Source organism: Oryzias latipes, chromosome 4, assembly GCF_053564925.1.
Source record: "Oryzias latipes strain Hd-rR chromosome 4, Olatipes_Hd-rR_3.1".
NCBI lineage: Eukaryota > Metazoa > Chordata > Actinopteri > Beloniformes > Adrianichthyidae > Oryzias > Oryzias latipes.
This window is the reverse complement of record NC_136240.1, coordinates 15,155,367-15,182,079: the sequence shown is the minus strand read 5'-3', so window position 1 is coordinate 15,182,079 and position 26,713 is coordinate 15,155,367. Positions and strand designations below refer to the sequence as shown.

The 26,713-nt window shown below is 39.1% G+C and overlaps 2 protein-coding genes across 3 annotated transcripts; one reads left to right on the top strand and one right to left on the bottom strand.

The window, feature by feature from the left end:
* The first annotated feature begins 596 nt into the window (after window positions 1-596).
* On the top strand, window positions 597-26,308 carry psmd1 (proteasome 26S subunit, non-ATPase 1). 2 transcript variants are annotated; one of them, XM_004067894.4, is made up of 25 exons: window positions 597-802; window positions 1,384-1,427; window positions 2,034-2,107; window positions 2,381-2,550; window positions 2,709-2,917; window positions 3,230-3,373; window positions 3,672-3,898; window positions 4,239-4,299; window positions 4,407-4,535; window positions 4,636-4,724; window positions 4,810-4,888; window positions 4,984-5,157; window positions 5,388-5,499; window positions 5,630-5,826; window positions 6,432-6,527; window positions 7,494-7,558; window positions 16,169-16,283; window positions 18,350-18,466; window positions 19,183-19,285; window positions 22,130-22,299; window positions 23,309-23,401; window positions 23,666-23,752; window positions 24,562-24,729; window positions 25,314-25,479; window positions 26,141-26,308. In XM_004067894.4, exons 1-24 carry the CDS (start codon window positions 787-789, stop codon window positions 25,458-25,460), a joined length of 2,886 nt encoding a protein of 961 aa, XP_004067942.2. In that variant the 5' UTR covers window positions 597-786; the 3' UTR covers window positions 25,461-25,479; window positions 26,141-26,308. The 2 variants fall into 2 exon arrangements, with proteins under 2 accessions (XP_004067942.2, XP_023809989.1); XM_023954221.2 differs by having other exon boundaries at window positions 26,123-26,308.
* On the bottom strand, window positions 8,736-15,185 carry htr2b (5-hydroxytryptamine (serotonin) receptor 2B, G protein-coupled). The gene is made up of 4 exons (XM_011473985.4): window positions 14,744-15,185; window positions 14,048-14,638; window positions 10,214-10,414; window positions 8,736-10,089 (listed from the first exon to the last, which is right to left on the bottom strand). The coding sequence occupies exons 2-4, from the start codon at window positions 14,307-14,309 to the stop codon at window positions 9,131-9,133; spliced, it is 1,422 nt and encodes a 473-aa protein (XP_011472287.1). The 5' UTR covers window positions 14,310-14,638; window positions 14,744-15,185; the 3' UTR covers window positions 8,736-9,130.
* Window positions 26,309-26,713: the final 405 nt, after the last annotated feature.

The following is a 26,713-nucleotide window of genomic DNA, read 5'->3' as shown; positions in this document are numbered from 1 at the left end:
AACCTCAACATTTCATTCGATTCCATCTTCATTTAATGTATTTTTGTCTGAAGTTTAGATTCATTTTTGCTAAGATATTTTTTTCTTGTGTTGATTTTAGGGAAGAGTAACCAACATAACGTCACATCCCTTAAATGAGGCTTTGAAGACTGGATTCTTGAGTGTGAAGATAGACATTGTGTGCATTCACGTCTTGAATATGAGCCTGGGAAATGAATTGAAATTTTATAATTTTACAAGAAATAGATCTGAACATTTAGTAAATGCAGGTAGTCGGTGGAGAACATGATGTACTGACTCAAAGTAATCAATGTGGCTGCATTTTGAAAACCGAACAGGACGGGGGGGGGGGGGGGGGGGGGTTATCATCAAAATGGGTATGGTTACTATGACACAGGAGCACATAAGCACACTTGCACACGCTCTGAAAGTTGTTGAATGAAGTTGAAATTGCCTGCCTAGAATTCGCTCCTTGGCATTCAAATATGTTTTTCTCTCAGTAAATTTTTATTTTATTTTATTTTGAAAATTCTTAAAATTGAATAAAAACTACCAAAGGTTAATTAAAATTTAATGATACGAATAATTTTGTAAATATTTCTACTGTGTCATACAGGCGCGCGTAGGCCAGCTACGGTTAAGGTCCTTGAGAGACGGACAAAAAGCAGAGTTACTGGTTTGGTTCTTCTTAACATACAATAAGTATTTTCTACCATTAGTTTCAGAGAAACGTACCCAATTCCAAATTTAAACAGGCATTCTTAAGGTGCGATTAAAGAACCAGTCATGATAACTTCGGCGGGTAAGTCACGAAAGTCTGTATTTGATACCCGCAACTTAAGCTAGCTGCCATTGAATTAGCTGAGTCACACACAGCGGTAACAACCCTAACCAGCCGTTAACATATGAAAACTGATATTTTACTCCGTTTTACCTTGCTTAAACTACACAAAACCCGTATTGACAGCCATTCTCCAGTTGTTAGATGTTTTAACAAATCATACTGTATATTATGACTAGGCTAAGTGCCATGATCTACTGCATTACCACAACCTTGCTAGCTTCGATAATTAAATTCTTGAGTGAAATAATTTTTAAAAGCACATTTACGTTATTTACAATGTTCTCAGCAGTTATCAAGTTGGTACATTTGTTTGTAATTTATTTGCATTACACACCGTTAAACGTTCATAACAGCGTAAGGCTGTACGCAAATACCCTATTATAAATTATAATATTGTTCTTTTGATATTGAATAAAGTCTTGTTTGGGTTAACTTAAATGTTCTGAATGGTCTTCTTACATTCCCAAATATTTTTTGGGGAAAAAAATGTTAAAGTACGGATACAAGTTATAAAACAATAATTTTCCCGTTTTTTAAAGCTGGAATAATTTCACTCCTTGATGAAGAGGACCCCCAACTCAAGGTAAAAAAAAATCTATATATACGATGGTGGAGCTTTAGTGTTGTAGTGTGACTCAGTGCCATTGGAAATTTCGTTGTAGAGAATTCAATGACAATTAAAAAAAAAGATCATTGAATCTTTAAGTATGCAAAAGTATTTTGAATTACATGCAGATGAAACAAATGAGGGTTAGAGGAGGCCCATGGGATGCCGTGGACATGAGAAAAGCATTGAATAGAGGCACAAGATTTACTGTAGTTAGCCCTGTAAGGAGAAGTCAAAAGAAAAAAAATGCAACTTCTTTTGTAAAATAAGATTTTCCCATTTTAAATAAATTCAAATTGAGTTACATTTATATTGCACTTTTCCTCATACAGAACACCTCAAAGTGCTTTACATAAATAATAACCAAAAAAGTACTCAGTTACAGATGTGAACATCTGCAATGAAGAGTTATATTGAATGAATGGGCTTTAAACAATCTTAGTGTTTTAGCTTTATTTTTCTGGACTTTCTTTTAAAGGCAAATCTATTGAGCAACTGAAGAGTGGAATGTGAAATAAAAATGTGTTCAGTATGTTAAATTGTGTTAATGAGTGTGTAAGTAACATTCCATTTCATTGGCAGGAGTTTGCTCTTCAAAAGCTGGACTCCATTGTAAATGACTTCTGGGCTGAGATTTCAGGATCTGTTGATAAAATGTAAGCTCTACTGTCCTAGTTTTATCATTTCTTTAATTATTATGTATGCTGTACATATGTCTTAAGTTATATTCCAGAGAATCAGGACTCCACTGAAACACAGCTAGGCAAAAATCAAGCATAGAAAAGCACGACTTGTAGTTTTAATTAAAAATCGAAAGCTCATAAAGTCTCAGATCATGTATTGAATATTAAATATGTAAATATTTGTTAAATATGCTTCTCAAGTACTCCTTTTCAGTCTTTTTTTTACCAATTCCTTTCGGTTTACAGCGAAGTTCTGTATGAAGATGAGACTTTTCGGAGCAGAGCATTTGCTGCCCTGGTGGCCTCAAAGGTTTTCTACCACCTTGGAGCATTTGAGGAATCCTTGAATTATGCTCTTGGTGCTGGAGATCTCTTCAGTGTCACAGATGACTCGGAATATGTGGAAACTATTATTGGTAAGTGTATGTGAAGTTATGAATTAAATGGATCTACTCAAAAAAATGGTCCAAGCTTATGCTTTAATGTTGCCCCAAATTTGAATGGAGGGTGCAGTGCTGATATCTTTTTTTAGAAAAGATTTTAAAAGCTATGGTCCATTCTTTGTATTCTGCAGCCAAATGCATCGATCATTACACCAAGCTGCGGGTGGAGAATGCAGAGCTCCCAGAAGATGAGGAGAAGAAGAGCATCGACCCCCGCCTCGAGGGGATTGTCAACAAGATGTTCTTGCGTTGTCTTGATGATCATAAGTACAAGCAGGCCATTGGAATTGCCTTGGAAACTAGACGTCTTGACATCTTTGAGAAAACCATTTTGGAATCGGTCAGCATCTTCTGTGGTCATGTTGTATATGAAAAGTAGTACATTTAAAATAATCATTTCAAATTTTATTTAAAGACCAAAAATGCCTTCTGTCTTGATTGTAATTTTTATCCGAATTTCCTAAATCTCTAAAGGTATGACAGTTACTTACAACTGCTTAAATAATGGCTATTATTTTTTCCTTAATGCCAGTGAATTTTTAATATGTACATTTTAAGAAGTTCACAACATTTTAGGATTTCAATAACTTGTTTTTAATGGTTTTCTGGTGTCATGTCTCTTTTTTCATACATTTCTTCTCCCAAAATGCAGAATGACGTCAGTGGCCTTCTTGCTTACAGTCTGAAGGTGTGCATGTCCCTGATGCAAAACAAAAAGTTCCGCAACGAAGTGCTGAGGGTTTTGGTGAAACTCTATATGAACTTGGAAAAGCCTGATTTCATTAATGTCTGCCAGGTAACTGCAACACTTTTAAAAGTGTCTTTCTTTCGTTTTTTGTTATATCTTTTCAGGTTTTATTATTTATTTCCTTTCTATAACATTTTGATGAAATAATTATTTAAAAATGGGCCTGGAGTAAATAATTACTTACTACATTGAATTATTTGGAACTATCTTACATACATTTTATTGTAATTTCCTAGTTATGAAGAGACATGATTGTAAACAAAACCCAGTCATTATAAACAGGTCATTGATAAATTAAGGTTAAAGCGTTATTTTACACTTAGACTTTTGTCTTTTTCTATCAAAGTGCTTGATCTTCCTGGATGACCCTCAAGCTGTTAGTGACATCCTTGAGAAACTGGTTAAAGACGACAACCTGCTAATGGCGTATCAGATCTGCTTTGACCTCTATGAGAGCGCCAGCCAGCAGTTCCTTTCATCTGTGATTCAGAACTTGCACACAGTTGGAACACCGATCCCTGCTGTTCCCGGCTCTACAAACACAGGCACTGTTCCAACCGCAGACAAAGACAGGTATGACTGGATAGAAAAACAATTAACTACCAGTTCCTCTCCATATTTGAATTGATTTGAGTTATTTATTAATGATGAAAAACCAGGATGGATATTAATACCGCTTTATGTAAAAAAAAAAAAAGACTTTAGTACTTTTAACTGCACGCTATCGTATGTCAGTGTAAAAGCTGTACATGTGACAATAAAAGCTATTCACTATATCAAATAATACATTACCAAATGAAAAAAAACTCCTTACTCTTAAATGTAAATAAAAAAATTGCCCTAAGCCTAACCAATGTTCACTATATTGGTTTACCAGGATGACATAAAGGAGCTTTTATTTTTCTTTTAATAGTGAGGCAATGGAGACTGATGAAAAGGCTGGCAGCTCTCCTGCAGGAAAGCCAGCAGAAATGGTATACATTTAACGACGAGTAACTTTTTATATTGTACCTATGATGCATTTATTTGATAAATATTTGTTGATTGTTGTATTTTTCTTGCTTGTTTGAATTATATGCAGAAGGATGAACCTAAAGACCAGAATGCCAAGATGATCAAGATTCTTAGCGGGGAGATGGCTATTGAGCTGCACTTGCAGTTCTTAATTCGAAATAACAACACAGATCTAATGATTCTAAAAAACACAAAGGTAGTCAAAGTTGCTACAAATGGAGATCCATCAATTACCCAGAGGGCTTTGTAATTCTAAAGAGATTTCTTTCTTCTTCCCGTTTTTTTGTTCCATTCAGGACGCAGTCCGGAATTCTGTGTGTCACACAGCCACGGTCATAGCCAATTCTTTTATGCACTCAGGGACTACAAGTGACCAGTTCCTCAGGTAACAATGGAGACAGAAGGATTCTTACAAATTAAAAAAAAGAGAGAGAGAAAAGGGAATTGTTTTCTTTTAATTGATTTTACAGAGAGAACTTAGAATGGCTAGCCAGAGCCACCAATTGGGCAAAATTTACAGCTACAGCAAGTCTTGGTGTCATCCATAAGGTAAAGTTGTTTTTATTTCTCTGCAAAACAATCCTGAAACTAGTCAGTTTTCTTTACATTGTTTTATATCCATTGTTTCTTGTGCTTTCCTACAGGGCCACGAAAAAGAGGCGCTCCAGTTGATGGCCACATATCTGCCCAAAGACACATCACCCGGCTCTGCATACCAAGAAGGAGGAGGCCTTTATGCTCTGGGACTTATTCATGCCAATCATGGTGGAGACATCATTGATTACCTGCTAAGCCAGCTCAAGAATGCAAGCAATGACGTGAGAATCTTTCTCTTCTTTTTGCCAAGCGTCTACATTGCACTGGCCACTGCGGAGAAATTTCTCTAAGGCTCCCATAATAAAAAGGCCAGGTTTACAAAATAAAGTTCTCTACAGCCCAATTTAGAAGGAATGTCATAAGGTGGTTTATCTGAGACTGTCTAACTTTTAAATATCTCTTTTGCTAAACACACTGCTGCTTTTCTTGATGGTTTGGTTTTCTGTCACAGATTGTTCGCCATGGTGGTGCCCTTGGTCTGGGTTTGGCTGCCCTTGGCACAGCCAGGCAGGATGTCTATGACCTGCTCAAGTCAAACCTTTACCAGGACGATGCTGTCACCGGTCTGCATTTAAATAATTCTTTCTCAATTTGTTAAAATCTGCTCGAAAGAAATGACTTTCTATTTCTCTTTCATTTTTTGCACAAGAATATTAAAACAAATATGTGACATTTAGTGATGTTTTATTCCAGGTGAGGCTGCAGGTTTGGCTCTGGGTTTGGTGATGCTTGGTTCCAAATCAGCTCAGGCAATCGAGGACATGGTGGGCTATGCTCAGGAGACCCAACATGAGAAAATCTTGCGTGGCCTGGCTGTGGGAATTGCCATGGTCATGTATGCACGGATGGAAGAGGCGGATGCTCTAATTGAAAGTCTCTGTAGAGATAAGGTATAAACAAAAAGAAATTTGGAAACAAAATGCAGTAATGCATTTTTAATTTACATTATTAATCACTGTTATTGCAACTTTCCCTTCTCTACCCCTGTGCCGGTCCCAAGCCCGGTTTGAGAAGGTTGCGTCAGGAAGGGCATCCGGCGTAAAACATTGCCAAATTTACCATGCGACTTGTTCGCTGTGGCGACCCCTGATGGGAGAAGCCGAAAGTGGAAGAAGAATCACTGTTATTGCAAGCTACAGATTGTCATATTGTGACAGTATAAACGCAAAATTGTTTTAGTCTTCAGTAGGAAAAGTGCTTAAATGTTTTTACTATTTAAAAAAAATAGCTTAGTTGATATCCACCAAAAAAAGAAAATCCTCATTATGCTTACAGTTGTAATGTGAAAATGTTTTATGTATTAAGTGCTCTCAGTATTCTTACAAAAGCAAGTTGTGTTTATACCATGTCAAACTTGAGCTTGCTTCTCTGTTCTGGGTGCCAGGATTTATTCTTTAAGAGCGAGACGTGGGAAATGACTCAGCCTGTGTTGATCTTTGCTGTGAATCCAGACACACCATCTCAAAGCGCTGCTTTCTTTCACTGTATTTCATAGGACCCCATTCTGAGGCGATCTGGTATGTACACTGTTGGGATGGCTTACTGCGGCTCTGGGAACAACAAGGCCATCCGACGTCTGCTCCATGTCGCTGTGAGTGTTTCCTTTTACCCTTCTGTAGAGTATAATCAATTGGAGGATGAGGAGGGCATATTTATCCTGCTGGCAATGCCAGCAGGATAAATATGCCCTCCTATTTAATAATTCTTGTTTTGTTGTTGAATTACAATTGCTTTCATCGTTTATTTGAACTTTTTTAACTCTTGGAAAAAAAAGTTCTGTCATAAAATAGTTTTTTGTACATTTCTTCCTGACATTTATGAAAAAATGTTTCAAAGTTAGATTCCTTTCTTTGAGTTTACCATTTATTATTTCTTTTCAGACAAGCTAAGTAATAGTAAAAGCACATCTCTTCCAGTAACTTTGTTTTCTGTTGAATGTGTTTACCTGTTGCCCTGTAGGTGGCACTGTGTGCAAAACTAAATTGGAGAGACTGTTTTTGAGGATGCCATTCCTTTAGCATCTAAAACATACGATGTCATCAGTGTCAGGAGGCCATAGAGCAGGGGTGTCAAACTCATTTCCACCGAGGGCCACCAGTATAGCAGCTGTCCTCAAAGGGCCGGATATAACTTATACATGTAACTAAATGTAATGAAACATACATGTAACTACTCCTTAATGTTAAACAACTAATTTATTTATTTATTATAACTTTTGAAAGTGACAATTACAGTTGCATAGAAAACATATGTTTGCTTGTTACTCTATCATAAATCCTTTTAAATTTGATTCTGTCAGGTTAGGTTATATGGACAGTATTTAAGTCCTAATGTATAGTTGCCCAATCTGATATTTCAAGGCAGATTCCCCCTATATATATATATATAAATACACACCAATTTTTATTTTTTATTTTAAGAAATCAAAAACTTTTATTCTCTCGGGGGCCACATAAAATGACATGGAGGGCCACATTTGGCCCCCGGGCCTTGAGTTTGACATATGTGCCATAGAGCAATCTTTTCTCATTTGTCTGCCTGCTTTTTTTTTTTAAAGGTAAGTGACGTCAATGATGATGTCCGAAGAGCTGCTGTGGAGTCCATTGGCTTCATTTTGTTCAGGTAGGAGCCACCTTAGGTCATCCCAGAAAAAACACACAAAAAAATCCATTCATTATACTCATCATGCTTAATCTAATTTTGTACAAATATTGTGCAAAAGGTTGACATAGATGTATTCAAGGTTATTAGGTATCCTAGATTTAATACTGAAGGATTTGTTCTGATTAGTTCACTTTTGCTACCAGTTTGGTCATCAGTCTTTACACTCATCTTGCATAAATCAGCAGAGTATAAACTGTGACTTTACAAAGAAAAAAAAGTATCACTATAAATGCAATGATATTCACAACCTCCAGGGTTTTTCTGTTGGAAGGAAATATCTTTTCTTAAAAACGTTTTTTGCATAATTTTTACAATCTTTTTTTCTTTTTCCCATCCTTTTTTTTATTTTTAAGTATTATCCCTTTTAATGTGACTTTACTCATCATAGATCTGAGCTCTGCTTCATGAACAGCTCAGCCATTACACCATACCAGGGTGTACATGTTTAAACCAAAAAAGGCTTTGATGGGCCGTTTGATCAATTGGCTGCTGGATAAACTCTATGTAAATCTTCTTTGTTTAGAAAGACTCGTGAACCAGAGCAATACAGTTTGTCTACACTTTCCAGTGCTCATGGCTTCAGGAATAACCCCTTACGTTTCCCGCTCATGCACATCGACATAAAAATTGGACATCCACCAAATTTTTATCTCAAACTTTTTGTCATTCTTCACCGTTGATCCCAAAATATATTTAGGACTGAATGGCTTCAAACCAAAATACAGTAATGACATACTGTACTCTGAGCTTGTATAACCCTCCTCAGATGTGATGTTTCCTTTTTTTAATTTGTTCAAATTTAATGTGTAAAATGTAAGTCCATACAAATTGTAACCAACTAAAACAAGAGATTTTTTAATCCTTTTCTGTCTTTTTTTACCCTCTTATTTCTGCCTGTGCCACCATTTGATTATGAGCCCATATCACAATAATATTACCACTAGCTATGTTACACTGGATTTTAAAAACTTACTTGAATCTTTTCTTCGATTTTAAAGTATTTAAAAACATCAACAATATGCATGTTGAGGTTGTTTTCCTCTTCTATCTCTTAGAACATGTCAAAACTCCACGCTGATGAACCCAAAAATATTTTTATACAATCCAGCTGACGGAAGAAATATCATTTCAAAAGTGCAAGATTTTATTTTTTATTTTGCTTAAAAGATTTAGTTAATAGGAGCATGTGGTCTGAGATGGTTTACAGCATACAGGCAGGTAAAGTTTCAAATATCAGAAGAGCATATTTTATGTACAACAGATTTTTCAAATAATCGTGTCTGGCAGCTTGAGTTTTTTTGGGGATTAAAGAAAAGCTCGCATGACAGTTTTTCTTTGACCAGTCTTTAAGTTATTTCCTCATAGCATCTGACATTTTTGTCTTTTTGTGTGATCTGTCATGCCGGTGATTCACATTATTGCCTTCAGGGTTGGCATCATCTTTATTTTAAGTGAGGAGATATTTCGGCTTTGGATATTAAATTTGCACCATTAATCTGATACACGTCAAGTTCTCCAAATTTCTAATCGTTATACACAACTTATGTGTTCTTCCTCCTTAGAATTCTCATTTTCTGTCAGCAGTAATGTGTCTAACATAACACAGCTAGCTGATTTCACAGGCGTGTGGCGACACCTTAGTGGACTTTGGCAGCCCATGGCTCCAATGCCGTTCTTCATTCCCTGTTTCACCAGCAGTTTCGAGTTCTCCGTCATGGAAGATTTGAATGAAATCCCTGTTAATTTCCAGTCTCCCTGTGGTGCTGCTAGATGTGGCCCTGTCCTGCTGCTTGCGCTGTTGCTGTAATTGCAGGTGATGTAACGGGTAAATGCTTCCCTGAAGGTTTTGTTGAAAAGTGTGTAGACCAGCGGGTTGATACCTGAAGACACATAACCCACCCAAACAAAGATCTCCATAAGGCGAGAAACGATGCTCGCGCTACAACTAGTGCACAAAGCAGATGTGATGTTTGTAATAAAAAATGGGCACCACATGACTACAAACAACAGGAAGACGATGCCGAGCACCTTTGAAGCCCGCTGCTCATTGCTCAGAGTCTGCATTGATTTCTTTCCCATTGTGGACATTCTCCGAAAAGACAGTTCATCCTCTGTAGGGGGGGTCCCCATCCCTTCGTTCAGTTTGTCCTGCATCCTTGGAAGTTTGGTATCCAGCATGTCCATTGGTTCCATTTGAAGTGGTGGTGTAGCTGCTTCCCTTTGGAAAACTGAGGAGACTATCTGGGAGTTAAAGCGCTGAGTCACTTTTGACTTGAGCAAATACACCTTTTTACGCAACACCTGCACAGTAAGTAAGTAGATGACCATCATGATCATGAGTGGGATGAAAAACGCTGCTAGGGAACCGAATATAATAAAGTCCCGAAAGGTGTCCGTCTTCAGCAGGCAGGTGTGGTTGCTGTTGAAAGTGATGTTGTTGGAAGGATGGTAGTTTGTAAGCCCCTTTATTGGAATGGGAATTGCAATACCTGAAATGTGACGAAAACAGGTGATCAGTAGGAAAACTATATTTGTGTGCTTTCGCGTTAGAAAACCAAAAACATTTAATAAAATATTCAGAACTTAGTTGTAGAATTCTTAGTTGATGCTTACAAATGGATATAAGCCACACCAATGCAATCTTGACAATTGCTTTGGCTCTGGATTTGTACTGGCTGTGTTGGATTGGCTTCTTGATGGCTATATAACGATCTAGAGAGATGGCACATAGATGCATGATGGACGCTGTAGAAAAAAGCACGTCAAGGAAAAGCCAAATGGGACAAAGGAAATCCGGAAGAGGCCATCCAGAGTCTGCAGAGAAGATGAGACGGAAATCGGTCAACAAATCTTATAGTGGTAACTTCTTCAGTTTGAGTTTGTAAAGGTGATTTATATGTCAGAGAACTTGATCTTAAGTATAGCAGAATGGCAGGAGATTAGAAGTAGCAGTCGTGCAAAAGATTGGTGTTTGTTTATCTCTGTGAGGAATGACTTTACTGGAAACAAGAGGGTTCACTGACTGTTTATGGAACTAGAAGCTCTTTATGTAGATTGTGGCTGAGACGATCCTCAACAGTAATGTTTATTTTTGAGTCTCAGGCTTAAAACTGGCAAGAAATCTGGCTTTTGTCTCCCATCTATTAACATTGCAAAAGGCTGTGGCTGGAAATATTTCATAAAATACTACTCTGTTGTTGCCTCTCTCCCCCGTCCTCTTTTCATAGGCTTTCAACATACTATTTTTTCCCTTCCCTTTATCTTCTGAGCCACAGTTTTAATGTTTCTGTGAAGATTATTCAACAAACAATTGAGTTTGGTCTCGAGAGAAACCTTCTGGATCTGTTTTCTAAAAGATGACTTGTATGCAAAGTTAAGTAAAAACTCAACCTTACACTAAATATAATTTCTTTAAATTTTTTTATTTTATTTTATAGGTTATAGAATAAATTTGCATGGTTTTTGAATAATCTCATTTATTTTTTAGTGCCATTACATTTAAATTTGTTCAACTTAAATTGTCAGTGTTTTAAATTACCACAACATTTATGTAATCTTTCACAGTTTAGAAGAATACATTTTTTAGGAATAATTACTTTGAAAATTGCAAATAAGATCTTTTTTTTTTTTTAGCTCTAAGGTTTAACAATGTAATGCATGTCATTTTATTCTTCAGAAATTGTAAAAGTTTGTTTCATGAAATGCTAAAAAGGCTCTAATTGTTGGAGCTTAGAAACTGTTTCTTTACATAATCGTATGAAGGTAAAGCATCTTTAGGGACCAGCTGATATCTAAGATTTTTTTAAGTACAGAAATCCTTTGGTTTACAAGTGTGGAAAGATATTTTCCTCTGTTATTCCTGCCAATGTGCAGCTTATCTGGTTAACTGCAAAAACCAGTCAGTGGCAAATAGAATAGTTTTGCATAAAAATGGGACTCATGAGCAGAAGTTCTTTCCATTAGGTGTCATTAGTAAAATGGAGGTTATTGTATTAGTTGTGTAACTTCTAACAGGCCATGTAAGCACAGCCGTTTGTGTATATTTAAAATGAATTCCCATAGAACCTGGTCAAATTTGTAGATGAGTTTGGATTAGTGCAGAACCTTCTTATAAACAGATTTGATGCTTAATGCAGATCTGCTGATGGTGAGAAAAGCATCTTCATGTTGGCTAGTTTGGGAAGTGAAAGAAATGAGTTAAAGGGATCCCAATGATGCAGTCCTCAAGTTTCCTCAGCTTTTTTATACCTGTGGCTGCCCAGTCAATCAAAGAGCAAAAAAAAACATTTATGGTTTGTACATATTTTAAGTGTTGAATAAATGAAAGTTTCTGTGTGTAGTAAATGAAAAAAAGTGAATGTTTTTATGCCTGAAAATGTTATTATGGAGGTTTTTTGCCTCCTTGAATGTTTTTGTTAAAGACATAAAGGTTGTTTTCAGCATTACCAAGGCAGTGACAGAAAAGGAACAGGTTCTTTTTAAGGGATCGCTAATATTCAGTTACTGCAAACAGCATAAGGAAAGGTTATTGCACTAGTGCACCTTGCTGCACTAGTATTTCTTTGCTGCACTACTTTGCTGCACTAGTACTACTTTGCTGCACTAGTACTACTTTGCTGCACTACTTTGCTGCACTAGTACTACTTTGCTGCACTAGTACTACTTTGCTGCACTAGTCCTACTTTGCTGCACTACTTTGCTGCACTAGTACTACTTTGCTGCACTAGTACTACTTTGCTGCACTACTTTGCTGCACTAGTACTACTTTGCTGCACTAGTCCTACTTTGCTACACTAGTCCTACTTTGCTGCACTACTTTGCGAAACGTTTAACATTTTAATGTGAACAAAGCAGTTTTTGTTAAATGTTGTAATCAAAAAATAGAAACGTTTAACCAAGAATATTATTGGGAATTTTTTTTTTACCATAGAGCACAAGTGATAAAGGCAGTTTTTTTTTTCAAATTCCTGTCAAGGGACATGACTATCATCTTTGGTAATTACTATCAAAACCTAAAGATGACTGCAGGACTACAGGGAGGTGGGTCAATAAGTTAACAGCATCCTGGATAGCCAGCGTTAACTGGATCCTGCAGCACATTGAGTTACAAAGGCCTGAATGGTGATACCAGACGAGCAGCATGAGGGAGGATGTCAAAAATTTTACTGACTTGCATAGAAGGACACTTTTATTTTTAAATTTAAATGTATCATGTCATTTTTTTATGTTTGTCTCACATAGCTTCACACAAGCGGCATATATTTGGCTGAAATCTGGTCATACTTTGTCCTCGTGTGTATGGTTGGGAGTGTCTGAAGTCCTTCAGTTAAGGGATGAGGCGCTGCCTTTGCTCCTGCTCCCGTCTGTGTTGTAACTCATGTACTCTGTGCTGTTTCACCTCCTGATAATTTACTCTGTGTGTTTACAAAGGTCCTTTTAGTTTCATCTCTGTTAACCGTTTAATAATGACATCTGTGTAAGTTTAATACGAGCACCAGAACAGATTTAATCTGTTCCTATAAGCCCTATTACTCCATGAAAGGAGGGTCTATTAAAAAATTGGTAGATTGTATAAAAATTGACAAAAAAGTCTGTGTAAGATACTTTAGGTTGATTTATAACAAATAATTTTGCTCTACATAACTGTGATTTCTCAGCCTAATTTTAAACAGATTTGTTGTGATGACAAAACTTTGCCACAGCTTTAGTATTTCATGCGGTTCTTGTGAAAACCATTAAAAAGTGAAGGAGGCATGACTACAAATGAGTTTGCAATACACTATCCTTCACCCCTGTGCGCCTGTTGTTAGAGACCTCATAATGATCGGGCTCATTTTCCTCTAATTAAATGAATGGAGAATGATGGCTTCGCTGTCACAGAGAAGTGTAGTTGTAATAAATCAACCGTTCCAAAGATGAAACAAACTTGAATCCCTGTGTTTATACACAGCACAACTACAAGAGCTAACAAAAGTCTTCTGTTTGTTTGTTTGTTTGCATTTTTGTCGACATTTATTATAAGTCCCAAGACATGAGCCCAGTGCAAGCTGTGCAGCTGCTGCTCCATTACCAGAGCAATTAAGGTCCACTACCTTGTTACATTCAATTAATGGTAATTCGTTTGGCCTTGATTATATCTACTACAACTCAAAAGCTATTAGCATTTACCTCTATTTTTGTGTTTGACAACATTTTATTTTACCTGTGCTCCATAGAATTATTAAATTAGAAAGCTTCCTTAATGATATTTTTTATGCAAACATATGAAATGTTTTTTTTTGCAGAAATCACTTATGTAACTGTTGTTTTTTTTATCCATTGCATCAGGTTTGTTGGTGTTTATCTTAATCATGGCAACTAATATCTGAAATAGCGGCTGATATCTATTTTACTGCATATGTTTTAGCATTTCATTTGTCAGGGCTTAAAGTCCCAGACTTTACTTACTGTAGAGCACCGTGACCAGGGCGATCGGCATCACTAAGAGTCCCACCAGCAGATCAGCTACAGCTAGTGACATCAAAAAGTAGTTGGTGGCATTTTGCAGCTTCCTTTCAAGTGACACTGCAAGAATGACTAAGATGTTTCCTCCGATAGTGGGGATGATGACCATGATGATGAGCAGGGCGGCCCATTTCAGCTGAATCTCAGGCGCTTCAGCCGCTCGTGAGCTGTTAGTGTTGAGTTGTGCCACGACTGGCTGAGACATGTTGCTGTTGAAATTCCAGCGGGCCTGAGCGAGGTTTGGGGCTCTGATTGTTGTGGTGATGGACAGGCGGTCAGCATGGTCACAGGGTCCCACAGGCAAGGGTGCAGAGTGTAGTGGGATGGCTCAAGGTTTGAGCACAAGATGCATCTTCCTTTGCACTGTCCACAGACCAAAATGAATAGCTCACAATTGGTTGAAGATTCACCGTTTGAAAGGGTCAAAAATAAAGCCGTCCAATGCTAAAATAATCCCAGCCAGAGTGGTACTTCCACAGCACGTCGCTTATTTTCCATGCAGCTGGAGCTTTTATCCATTCATTAGGAAAAGGTCTGTTAAAGGAACAATGATAACTTCTTACCTGTTTGTTTTATTAACATCAAGAACTTAGCTTAAAGTAAAAAAAAAAAAAAAGCTTTATTAAAACAAATTCTTACCTTCTTGTGTGTCGGGCCTCTCAATTGTCTTTGTTTTTAAGATTTTTTCCTTGATGTTTACAGTCTTGGGGTGAATACGATAACAGCTCGGTCCGTTTCAATCTTTTTGCACTTTTTGTATTTAATTATTTACTCCACATCCTCTATTCTTTGCTCGCACCCCGATTCTCTTAAGCGTTGTGCAGTAGCTGCATTCAGATCTCTTTAGATGGTGGAGTCCACGTGCACTGCGCTCTGGTTCCTCGTGTCGGAACTAACTGGAGTCTTTGCTTCACATCATTTGCTGCAATCACAGGTTTAAAACTTTCAGATGTTGTGGCGCCTCCAGCTCGCTCCCATTCCTAATCACTGCTTCTTCTTCACAGCCCGCTCCACCTCACTCTCTCCTGTCTCATTCGCTGTCTCACTCTTTCCTCAACTCCCTCCCCTCTGTCCTACCAGTGAGTCAGGCTCTATACAAAACAGATGAATGTCTTCTCGCTGGCCACATGCCAGCAGTTCAGGGAGGTAATTTCCTTCAACACAGCCACCCCACTGTTTACATTTGTCACTCTCTGTTCTCTCCCCCATTTGAAACCAGACACTATGGGTGAGGTAGAAATGGTTCATGGGGAGAACCCTTTTGTGCGATTGTTGCTTTACTTTTTTCTATTTATAAAGAAGCGAGGATCTGAGCTGGAAGATTTTACGGACAGAAGTAAAGAGTATTTATCTTTGCTGGTCTACAAAAACTTGTGGTGAATGTGGACGTTGTCCTGTATGGATGACGTGACGTCCATCTACACAATTTTGACATCTGATTTTTGTTATACTTGTACATTTGAACACAATCCTCGTCCAATTTCTTTTTTCCAGAATCTTGTTTTATTGGCACTACCGCCAGATCATCCGACCAAAGATTTTGGACTTAAGCTCAAAAATGTTTTTGTATTTTCAAAATTGTAATTAAAATGCATAACATGGAGCCCCAACACTATTGCTTTTTAAAGGAAAAACTGAGCTCCATTTTTGTCGTAATGGCTACAAAATAATACTAGTATTTTATTTTATTGCATCCATGCATCAGTATTAATATTATGCATTTTTTTTTATCATCACTAATGTTTTGCTTCTTATGTATATTTTTTCTACTACATGCTGTGTGTTTGTTTCTACTTTGAATTCATTTATTTGTATGGAGTGTTTTCACAAGCAAAGCTTTGACTTCTTTGTTCTTTCATCTAAATGCAGAAAGGGAAAAAGGTTAAATCTACTTTTGTCCTGAAGTAGTTTTGTCATGATCAGATGTTTAAAGTCTTTTTTTTTTTAATATATAAGATTTTGGCTTACACCAATTGCTCCCTTAATGAAAACAGAGCTTATCAGCATGAGTAACAGGTGTGTTTTTATTTTCCAGTTCTGATTATTTTCTTCGTGTCTCTCCAGGACCCCGGAGCAGTGTCCCAGTGTGGTGTCTCTGCTGTCCGAGAGCTACAACCCTCACGTGCGCTGTGGAGCTGCCATGGCTCTGGGAATCTGCTGTGCAGGAACTGGCAACAAGGTAAGGCTTTTTTTCTAAGTGTAACGGTTTTCAAGACATATTTTTACATTGTTGCATTTATCTCTTGGATCAAGTTTAATTTAGGGCTGTAGAAGAAGGTTGTTGGTTCTAAATTAATTATCAGAAGCTCTATTTGACATTTTTGGGTCATTTTTAGAGAACAAATGTAGCTTTAACCCTATTACCTTTTAAATAAACCCCAAAACCTTCTTTTTACCCCTTGCAGATTGTCAAATATTTTCTATTTATTTATTTTTTTTAATTCTTCATGAACACACATTTGCCTTAATTATAAACCTATGGAGGCACAGGGACCTTGAAATCTAACAGTTCAGTGTAGGTTTTCTTAGAAACTGGTCAGAGTTGTTGTGTTTGCATTCGAGCCCAGTGAAGTCTAAATATTAGTGTGTAGGGGCAGAAATCAAGAGTGCTGTCAGTTCCAGTGTTATCTCAGTCAAGTTGGCTCTTGAGTGTCACACGACAAAGTCCCAGCCACAGTTTTTGAACCATTGTAATCTGAACTCTTTCCCACTAACGTTTATATTTCAGCTAGATAGTTCCAGTGCTGCATTGCTTGGTTTTCTCAGGACAGCCGTCCCTCAGTGACAATGATGATGTGAAAAGAGATGTGGAGCAGGACCGCACTCTGTTTACCTTCACTGATCCTCCTCATTATTCTGGCACTTTTGCCCTAATATTTGCTCCATAATAACATTAAAAAAGTCATCTCAGCCCAGCTCACTGAATGGAAGCAATTTTCCCAAACACATTTTTGTGGAAATGAAATGTTTGTTTCACAAACCTGTCATCTGATACCTTTTTATAAATGTGCATTTAAATGGAAATGATGTTGAGGTTAGACGTTCTCTGCTTTGTTTCAGAGTGAGAGCTTTATTTACACAATGTTCCAGACAGATTTTAGACATCTTGAATTAACACCAGGTTAAAGGTCTTTTCACTTTTGGGCAGAAAGTTGACGGAAAACCCCAGAAAGGCTTTTGAACCAGCATTTTCTTACCCTCATTTGCGCCCCCCCCTCGAGCCCATTGTAGAAGGGATGTGGTTTTATCAACACTTTCTTTACACTTTAACTTATCCTGGAGACCTGCTGCCTTTTCCCTCCGCCGTTATCACTCTTCTATCACAGATGACACTTCCCTCTGAACCTGTCGGCTCTTTCCAGCTCTGCTCAAATCAGAGCAGCAGAGATGAGCCAAGACAGAAAAGACCAGGAGGTGGTCCTCCTTTAATCTCTCCTCCTTTCACTGTAATCATGGGAAGATGGCGATTGTTAACTCTGTTGTCAGCGGCAACCAGATATGGATGACAGTAATGTAATTAATTTGTGAGCTCTGTTCGCCTCTGTTGATAATTTCTTTTCCTGTATTTAACCAGACAGAAGTGCATCATCAGTCATCTCCTGATTTGAAAAGAAAAACAACCTTTGTTTTCATTGACTTTTACATTCTGACACAGTTACAAGACACTCCCACCTTGACTTGTCACAGAAATGAGATATTTTTTTGTAAAATGTGCATTTTACAAAAAAAAAAATAATCCAAGAATTCTTTGCAAAATGTTAATAAAATAGTTTTTTAATTAATAAATGAATTTTTTTTTAAAGGAAATAAAACTAATTTTTGATTAAATATTTAAATTACAACAAATTCCTAGTTGAACTGAAAATATTGTACGAAGCTTATATTTTTAAGGTTAAACCAAATAAAAAAAAACTCAATTACCCAGACTCCATTATCACAATAAACATTACCTAAAAAGATACTTGGTAAATAGAGCAGCAGCTGTTCATTCTAAAAGCACATAAATGCCACATGGTTGCAGTGCAAAGCACCAAAAGGAGACAGAATCTGTAAAATCAGGGATCTTTGTTTTTGTGTTTCTGCAGGAATACTTTCCAATGTGTTTGAATGAATAATCCAGCATTCAATCTGGCGTTTCTGAAGTTCACACAACTTTGAATATATTTCTAGCTTCCTACAGTTTCTGGACAAAGGACTAAATTTAGATGAATTTTTTAACTTTGCTTTTATTTGTTTGCTGTGCAGGAAGCAATCAATTTGTTGGAGCCCATGACCAACGATCCGGTGAATTATGTGAGGCAGGGTGCCCTCATTGCCTCAGCGCTCATCATGATCCAACAGACTGAAGTCACCTGTCCCAAGGTGAGTGCATTGTGCGGTCATCATCGTGGATCAAAGACTTTCCTGTAGATTCCATGAAAAAGTAGAGGATTTTTTTTTTGATGCGATCCAGACTTTATATAACAAAGCATTGAGCTCAGAACAATGTTGTCATGTTCCCCGTCTGGTTCTGTGCTAAATACCAACATGCTTCAGTGAATGTTTAATGATTCCTGATGCCTCTCAAATCACAATGTTCTGATTAAGATATGAGAAGGATCACGAGACGTTTCTAAAAGAGAATAAGACTTGTAAAGGTAGAACGTTTTTGTCATGGAAGTTGTCCACTTGGGCCTAGATCAGTCGAACCTGCATGCTTTCACTCACAGAACTTCATAGTTTGACACAGGTAGTCAAAAAAACAAACAGAAGCATTTCAATCTGCCCAGCAATTGCCTTTAAAGCTCAAGTTGTTATGTAATAGTGTATATGTTTTGTTTTTTTTCTTCTACACCAAACGGTGTGGGAGGTGTTGGACTTTACCCTAATGAACCGAGGAACTGCTTAGTGCACACACACACACACACACACACACCCACACACACACACACACACACACACACACACACACACACACACACACACACACCCCAGAATCATTGCCATGTTGGGGCTTTTGTGTTGTTAGTTTCTGTCAGCAGATCATCCAGTACTTGCTTATTTTACGGTATATCTAAACGGCTCGTGTTCATTTATAGGTCAACCAGTTCAGGCAACTGTATTCGAAAGTGATCAACGACAAACATGATGATGTCATGGCCAAGTTTGGCGCCATCCTGGCCCAGGGAATTCTGGATGCAGGTCAGTCTCCGAAAAGGGCAACGCTGGGTTTACCCTGTCTGTCACAGAGCACCAGATAGAGCGGGTATGTGGTCCTGCACGGCCCATGTGACCCCCGCTCCTCAGTGGAGTATGAGGAGATCTGTATTTCTGAATTACTCTGTAATTGAAGTGAACTCCTCTAAATGTTATGTGGGTTTGTGGTTTTTGTGTGTACATGTCTGCACCCTAAGTGGATCGCCTTTACACTCATGCAAACACAGATAGACCTCCTTAGGTTGACCACCCGTGAACTCAGTCTCTGGAACAGATCATGCTAAGGTGCATTAGCGCCTGGCGGTCCTACCTCAGCGCCGCTCTGCTCTCCACAACATGGCCTGTTGGCCTCCTGGTGATTACTGTTTGTCTCTATGTTTGTGTGTCTGCGTGGCTGTTTGTGGACTCAAACAAGCGGTGTGTGTGAATGTGTGTGAGGTCCAAGAGAGCTGCACACCCTCCCAGGCCGAGCTAGGCTTTCCCACTTAATGCACACAAACTGTACATTCACACGTGTGCAGAAACACTTTGGGTTGCTGCCCCGTGTTTACATGGAAAAAAACCTTTCTTGGTTCCTGCTTCTGGAGAACATAACCTTTTATGATGTCTTTTTTTTAGTTTTTGTCTACATTTTCTTTTTGTCCTCTACTCCCTTTTGGTGATCCATTAGTTTTTTTTTTTATTATTTATTGATAATTATCAATGTCTCTAAGCCTCTGAATAAGAAAGCAAATATCCAGATCCTGTGTATCTTGGCCATTGTTTCCTGTTAGGTGGTCCTGTCATGATATCTAGAGAAATGATTCAGCTAATAAAAAATAAACAAAATCATCAGCAGAGGATATTAACGGTTTTCAAATGTTTGTTTTCTTTTTTGGCCACATATGCAATTAATGAATAACTAAGCTCTTAGATTCATATGAATATCAAAAGTTCAGAGACTTTTTAAACACCTGTTAACAACAAAGATGTCATGAAAAAAAGTTTATACTGCGGTCTCCATCACTGTTTTTGTTTTTTCATACAAAAAAACAACCCAATAATTTGCGTTAAGACTTTTCTTGAAAGCTTTCTGTGAGATGTATGTGGTCGTTTTTTGTCTTTTGTCTGAATCTGTTTACTCTGGATTCCCAGATTTGCTTTATTCTAAGGTGACCCTGTACAAACCCCACGGTTGGTCTGTTTTGAAACTCCACTGTTTGGTGGTCATCTGCGTCTTTACGGGTTATTAGGCATGACGCTGAAGGTTTTTAGTTATGTGTCAGACATTCTCAAACTCCCTCTGTACGAATGCGTAACTAGCCTGGTTCTTGCAGGGCGTTAGGAGTGTTAGAGGTGCACGGTAATTGTGTTTCATTTGACTGGCGGAAGCGATTAGAGCCCAGTTCCATGACCACCGCTGCTCATTACACAGGAAATATCTGTCTCTGCTCTTTCTCTCTCTTCATCCTCGTCTTTTCTTTCTTATTCACATCTTTTCTTCGGTGGGTTTCTTTTAAATTCCGGTGTTTTCTGTTTGAGCACGCAAGCTGGTTGTTGTTATAGTCACGCTACACCTCAGAGGGATCGCAGCTATCCTGACAACTCCTTGGAATGAAAATTGGCCCACCACCATGCTTTGAGTTGGCAAAAACAGCGGGAAAGGTGGGGGTGGCGGGTCAAGAGCACTCAACCTCTCTAAGTATTTAAAAGACTTTCCGTCAGTCGGCTGCTCTTTAGTCACTCGGCCCGGCGGCTAATTTGAAGGACGTGGAGGCTTTAAGCTCTGATTTAGCTGTGGAGATGAGGCTCCCGTGATGAAGTCGGGACCCTTCTCAGATCAAAGTGGATCCAAATCAAGAAGACAGCTGATGATTTAGATTGGATTGTTTGGACTGAATTCCTCTTTAGTTGGAGCTACTCCCTTGCAGCTTTTCCTTGGGTGTGTGTTTCTTTTCTTTTTTTGTTTTGTTTCACCTTTGTAGAGATGCCTCATGAATCTGCTTTCTGTCCTGTCCTCAGTTCCAGGAAGCCGGGTGGAGAACATTTTCTCTCTGCTGCAACTTTGACCCCCGTTAATCAGCACAGACGCACGAATGCCCCCCCCCCCCGACACCATAAATAACCACATTTTCTAAATGTCACTTCATGCAGACCTTTTTAGAAGTTTTCTTCACAAGTAAAAAAAAAATCCTTTTTGTTTTGATGTGTATTCCTAATTATTAGTGTATAAATACAATCTGAAAGGTTTGAATAGAATTTGGGACGCCCAAGCTAATACATTCGGTTTATAATAAAAGAAAACGTGGACAATGTGATACACAACAAAATGATTACACTCTTTAAAATCATTAACTGAAATGCTACTGTTTGCAGAATTGATTTATATCCAGTTCAGGCAAATCAAACTGGACACGTAAATCCAGATTTTAAATATGTTTTTATAAACTAGGTTCAATGTCATCTGCGACTATGGTGCAGCTGGGAAATGATGCGTTTTGGTTGATTCATGTCCTGATGAAGTCGTGTCTGATCCAGAACTCCATGATAAATGAGAGCTGACATGCACATTCAAAGAGAAACAATGTGCTGCTGGGTGGGACGGTCTCCCTTCATTGTCTTTTCAAATCCCGCCTTAAAAATATCAGCTCAGACTGAAGTCAGTATACCTAGGGTGGTGAATGTCCTGACCCCCACACCCTCGTTTCCTTGGAAAAGCTGAGCTTTTTAGTTTTTCTTCAAACTAAAAGAGGCCTCTTTAGTCAAAAGCTGTTGGTTTCTTGGTGCTTTGTTCAAGCTCCAAGCTGTTTTCTGATGTTTCTGTTTGTTCACTTCCTGTCTGCCCTCCAGGTGGAAGAAACGTGACCATCTCTCTGCAGTCCAGAACCGGGCATACTCACATGCCATCTGTGGTTGGCCTGCTGGTCTTCACCCAGTTCTGGTTCTGGTTCCCCCTCTCCCACTTCCTCTCACTGTCCTTCACACCGACGGCTATAATCGGCCTCAACAAGGACCTGAAGGTACTGAAAGGTCTTTAGCTTTCCCCAAGGCAAACAGACATTTTTTAAAGGTATAAAAAAAACAGTTTGAGTAAAAGGAAACGACCAGTCAATATTTTAGTGACAAAAATGTGTAGCTGTGGGATCAACACCCCCAGCTAATGTTATGCTAAGTTCACACCGGGGATGTGTTCAAAACACACTGAACACATGTTCCTGAACGCGCTTTTAGCACACAGTGTCCACACCATACTGTAGGTGCAAATCTCATGAATCCTGCTTCAGGCCTTTTATTTTACAGCTCTATTCTGATATTCGAAAGACTTGGTGTCAAATCATTAATCAGTCATTTATTTCTCTTCCCTGACAAATCTTCAAACAATTGGAATGATACCCATACGTCACTACCAAATCTGAGTCCCTGATTGGTCAAAGTTCAACCGCTTTAACCTTCAATGGCTGCTGTTTAGTACGTAGAGCTTCAAAAATTTGTGATGAGTTTTGAACGCGAGCCTGAAACACGCATATACGTGCGTTTACAAAGACCTTCCATTGGAAGTGCGGCATGAACAAAGCATTAACCTTAAACTAACATTAGCTGGGCTTTGATCTGAATGCAGTTGACCTTTTACAGTCTTACAAATGAATCTTTACATCGTCTTAACTGAAGAAGTGAAGGTGTAGTTGAAGCTTTAGGATGATATTCCTGCTTCTAATCTTCAGCGTTCTCCTGGTCGTTGTCCCTTAAATCATGCAGTTTCAGCAGAGAGTCGTAACTTAAAGAATACACCAAACATAAAGCCTGCACCGCTGCAGCCGTAGCTGGAGATCTTCTTTTACATTTGTCTATAAAGAGCTGACAAAGCGGCTCGTCACAACTCCATGAGGAGGAGTCTGTGGCTGTGAGAGGAAAGGAGTTCTCAAAGTGGATTTCTAAGGTTTCTGCTCACGATTTAAGGGCTTTTCATGATCACTAGTATTTTCAGGTCCCAGGGAGCTTCTGAACAGCCATGTCCCACTTTCTGTTTAGATGCCAAAGGTGCAGTACCGCTCCAACTGTAAGCCGTCCACCTTCGCCTACCCTCCTGCTCTGGAGGTCCCCAAGGAGAAAGAGAAGGAGAAGGTGAGAGCTAACATGTGTTTAGCCTCTTTCTCAGAGAAAATCCTCATTAAATTGATTTGTGAATCATTTCAACCCGCTTTCTGGCTGGTGCTATTTATTATTTTAGCCTTTTTCTCAGCTGCTTCACTTTCCCCACTCCTGAAGAACAAAATACAAGTTGTTTATGTTGTGGTTGACTGTCTTTTACATACAGTTCATGTAAGCAGAAGGCCCAAATGTCGACAGTATTAACTTACATTGTTGAAACGTGTCTCGACATGGCAGGTATCCACCGCCGTTCTCTCCATCACAGCCAAAGCCAAGAAAAAGGAGAAGGAGAAGAAGGAGAAGGAGGAGGAGAGGATGGAAGTGGTGAGTGGAAAAAGCCCTCAACCTCCAACCTTCTTTTCACTCCTTTCATTTTTTAATGCATTTGTTTTTGTGTATTTAAATAAGCACAAAAAGCTTGAAGTAAGCAGCTTCTTCTTCTGAAACTTAAAGATTTAATGGAAAAAACAACGGTCTGACCTTCTGTGGGTGGTCTTTTCAAATTAAAAGCTTCTTTTGAGAATTTTATTCTCAGTGTATTTATTGTTGTTGTGGAGGGACGTGAACCAGCACACACTCCATGACCCTCACAACACACAGAAATGTACTTTTCTGAGGCTGCAGCCAAAAGCAGCTGCAGTGTGGAAACCTGAAAGTGTCTTTACACTCTGCTGGCTGCAGAACAGCTTTGATGGCTTAACTTAGGATCTTCTGACAATCAAGCACAGACGGCGCTAAGCTGAATGTTATTGGGGTATTGTCATGATTGAGTTTCTGGCCTGCTTTTGTTCCACGTGTTTCTTCATCTGTGCACTCGCACACATCCGGCTTTTCCAACAGACTCTGTCAGTCCGTAAGTGTTTTTCTGTCCCAGCTGGGCGCTGAGAGATGGCAGCTCACTCTCCACTCTGCTTTTTCCTTTTGCTTAAGAAGCAGACAGCAAATCTTTCACCAAACATTTTGACTCATCTTAAACTCAAGCATTTACTAGCACGAGTCAGTATTATTACCAGAAGGAGAATCCTGCAAAAGATGGAAATTTGTTCTGACAATAGTTTTTTTTTTTTTTTTTTTTTTGTCAAGGTTTAGAAATGTGGATGCAGAAAAGTTCAGCTTTCTGTTCTTCTTCACAGGAAGTCCAAGAAACTGAAAAAGAAAAGAAAGATGAAGACAAGGAGAAGGAGAAGAAAAAAGAGGCAGAGCCCAACTTCCAGCTCATGGAGAACCCGGCCAGAGCGATGCCAGCTCAGCTCAAAGTCCTCACCATGCCGGAGGCCTGCCGCTACCAGCCCTTCAAACCGGTACGATCCAGTGAGATGAGGCCCACACAGAACCCACAGCTTTGATCCGGCCTGCAACTGTTCACCTTCACTGAAAAGGCCTTCAAAAGGGAAGACTAAAAACCCAGTAGAAGGAAGTTGGTCGGTTTCTTCCTAAAGGGTTCACGTTGGTGGAAGTCTTTTCTTTTTCTGGCCCAGATCGTCCCAGTGGGCCTGAACAGAGAGCTCTGCTGGTAATGTGTACAGTTCTGTGCAGGACGCCACGCTGTCCTCCACTAGCACCCGCCCTGCCCCATAAAAAGGAGGCAATGTTTGAATTTGGGTCCTGTTAGAGTGCTCAGTCTGACATCGTACGGCCATCTCAGTCGAGCGCTAGAAAGCTGCTGTCGTTTGTCTAAAGTTGAGTTTCCTTTTATGGGTTTGTTTTTGATTTAAGGGCCTGTTTTTGACTAGTGTGGAAGTCTGCTCACTGTCGGGACACTTATTGATTTACTGAAACCCCAGCTGTCAAAGAGCCGTTTCTGCTTCGTCACAAGCATCACATTTCACAGAAATCCTGGTCTTTCTTTTTCTCACCGTGTCTAATTGATCCTGTTCTTCTCCAGCTGCACACTGGTGGGATCATCATCCTAAAGGACACCAGTGAGGAGGAAGAAGAGCTGGTGGAACCAGTTTCGGCACATGGGCCCAAAATAGAAGAGGAAGAGCAGGAGCCGGAGCCTCCGGAGCCGTTTGAGTACATCGATGAGTAGAAACACTCCTTCAGCAAAGGTCAGCCCACAGAAACTCCTCCCACTTTTCTTAGATTTGTCTGTAATACAAAAACAAAACCAGAATCCCATCAATTATTCCAAATACCTGCAGCAGTGAAGTTCATGTCAGCAAGTCATGAAGTTAGAGCGACGGGAACTCTGGAAACACTTTGACTTCTGTGAGTTCAGAGCAAACAGTCCATCATCAGAGCAGCTTCTGCCGTCTGCAGCTCCCAAACTGACGCCCTGTAGTCGGCCTGTGCAGCGTTTCGTCCGTCACACACCTCTTCAGTCTCGGGGGGCGGGGGGTAGACGCGGTGAACGCCGAGGCCTTAATTTTGGTCGTCGACACCTCATCCATCTCATTACGTGCATGGCTGCCTAGGTCCAACACAAACAGCAGGAGCAGCCGGGCTCACGGAGGGATGCTCCCAGCTGATATGAGGGGAGCATTGCTCAGCAAGAAAGTATTCAGAAAAACATTTGTCCACATTTCTTCTGTCAATGATGGTTTTTCTCCATTATATAGAATTGAGAGCCTGAAGGCAGAAACCTTACGCTGATTGAGTAGAAAAGGCAAATGTATTTAAGACCAACGCAAATGGAACAAAAATGTTCAGAGCGGGAATTGAATGTCTTTTGATTTTGTGTTTTTTTTACAGACTTTTTCTTCTCTTTAGGTATCAGAAGATGGAGGATCCAACACTTTGGTTTCCTTTCAGCATCTGTATCAGCCTCCAAGCCCCGCCCCCCTTCTGTTCTGGATTTTCCTCTGTCACTCTAGCTTTGTTTTATAATCTTCTAATGTAAAATTCTCAGTCTATTCAATAAAAAAACTATACATGTTACAGAGGTGTGAGTTTTTGTTTGCCTGAACATTGATCATCCATTCAGATCAGCCTGCTTTCAGGACCAAAGGTCAAATGTAGGTTTAATCTCACAAAGCAGCTTCATTTTAAAGTGCTTCGGTATGGACGGGTTTACTGTGAGGGATTTGCTTTCTGCAAGAGTTTTTCTTAGTAAAATGGGATTTTAGTTTTTTTTTTTTTTTCTGTGTTCTGAACAGAATCTAGGATTGGATTTTTAGTTTGCGCCAAACTTCCTAGAAATCCATGGCAAATAAAAATGTCGAACCGTCCGGTTTGTAAATAGAACCTGAGCTGCAGAGGAATTTATTGAGTAGGAATGTGGTTTTTGGTTTTCCACACATGAACAAGTTCATTGTCTCTGAGGGCCAGCTCCCACACCTGACT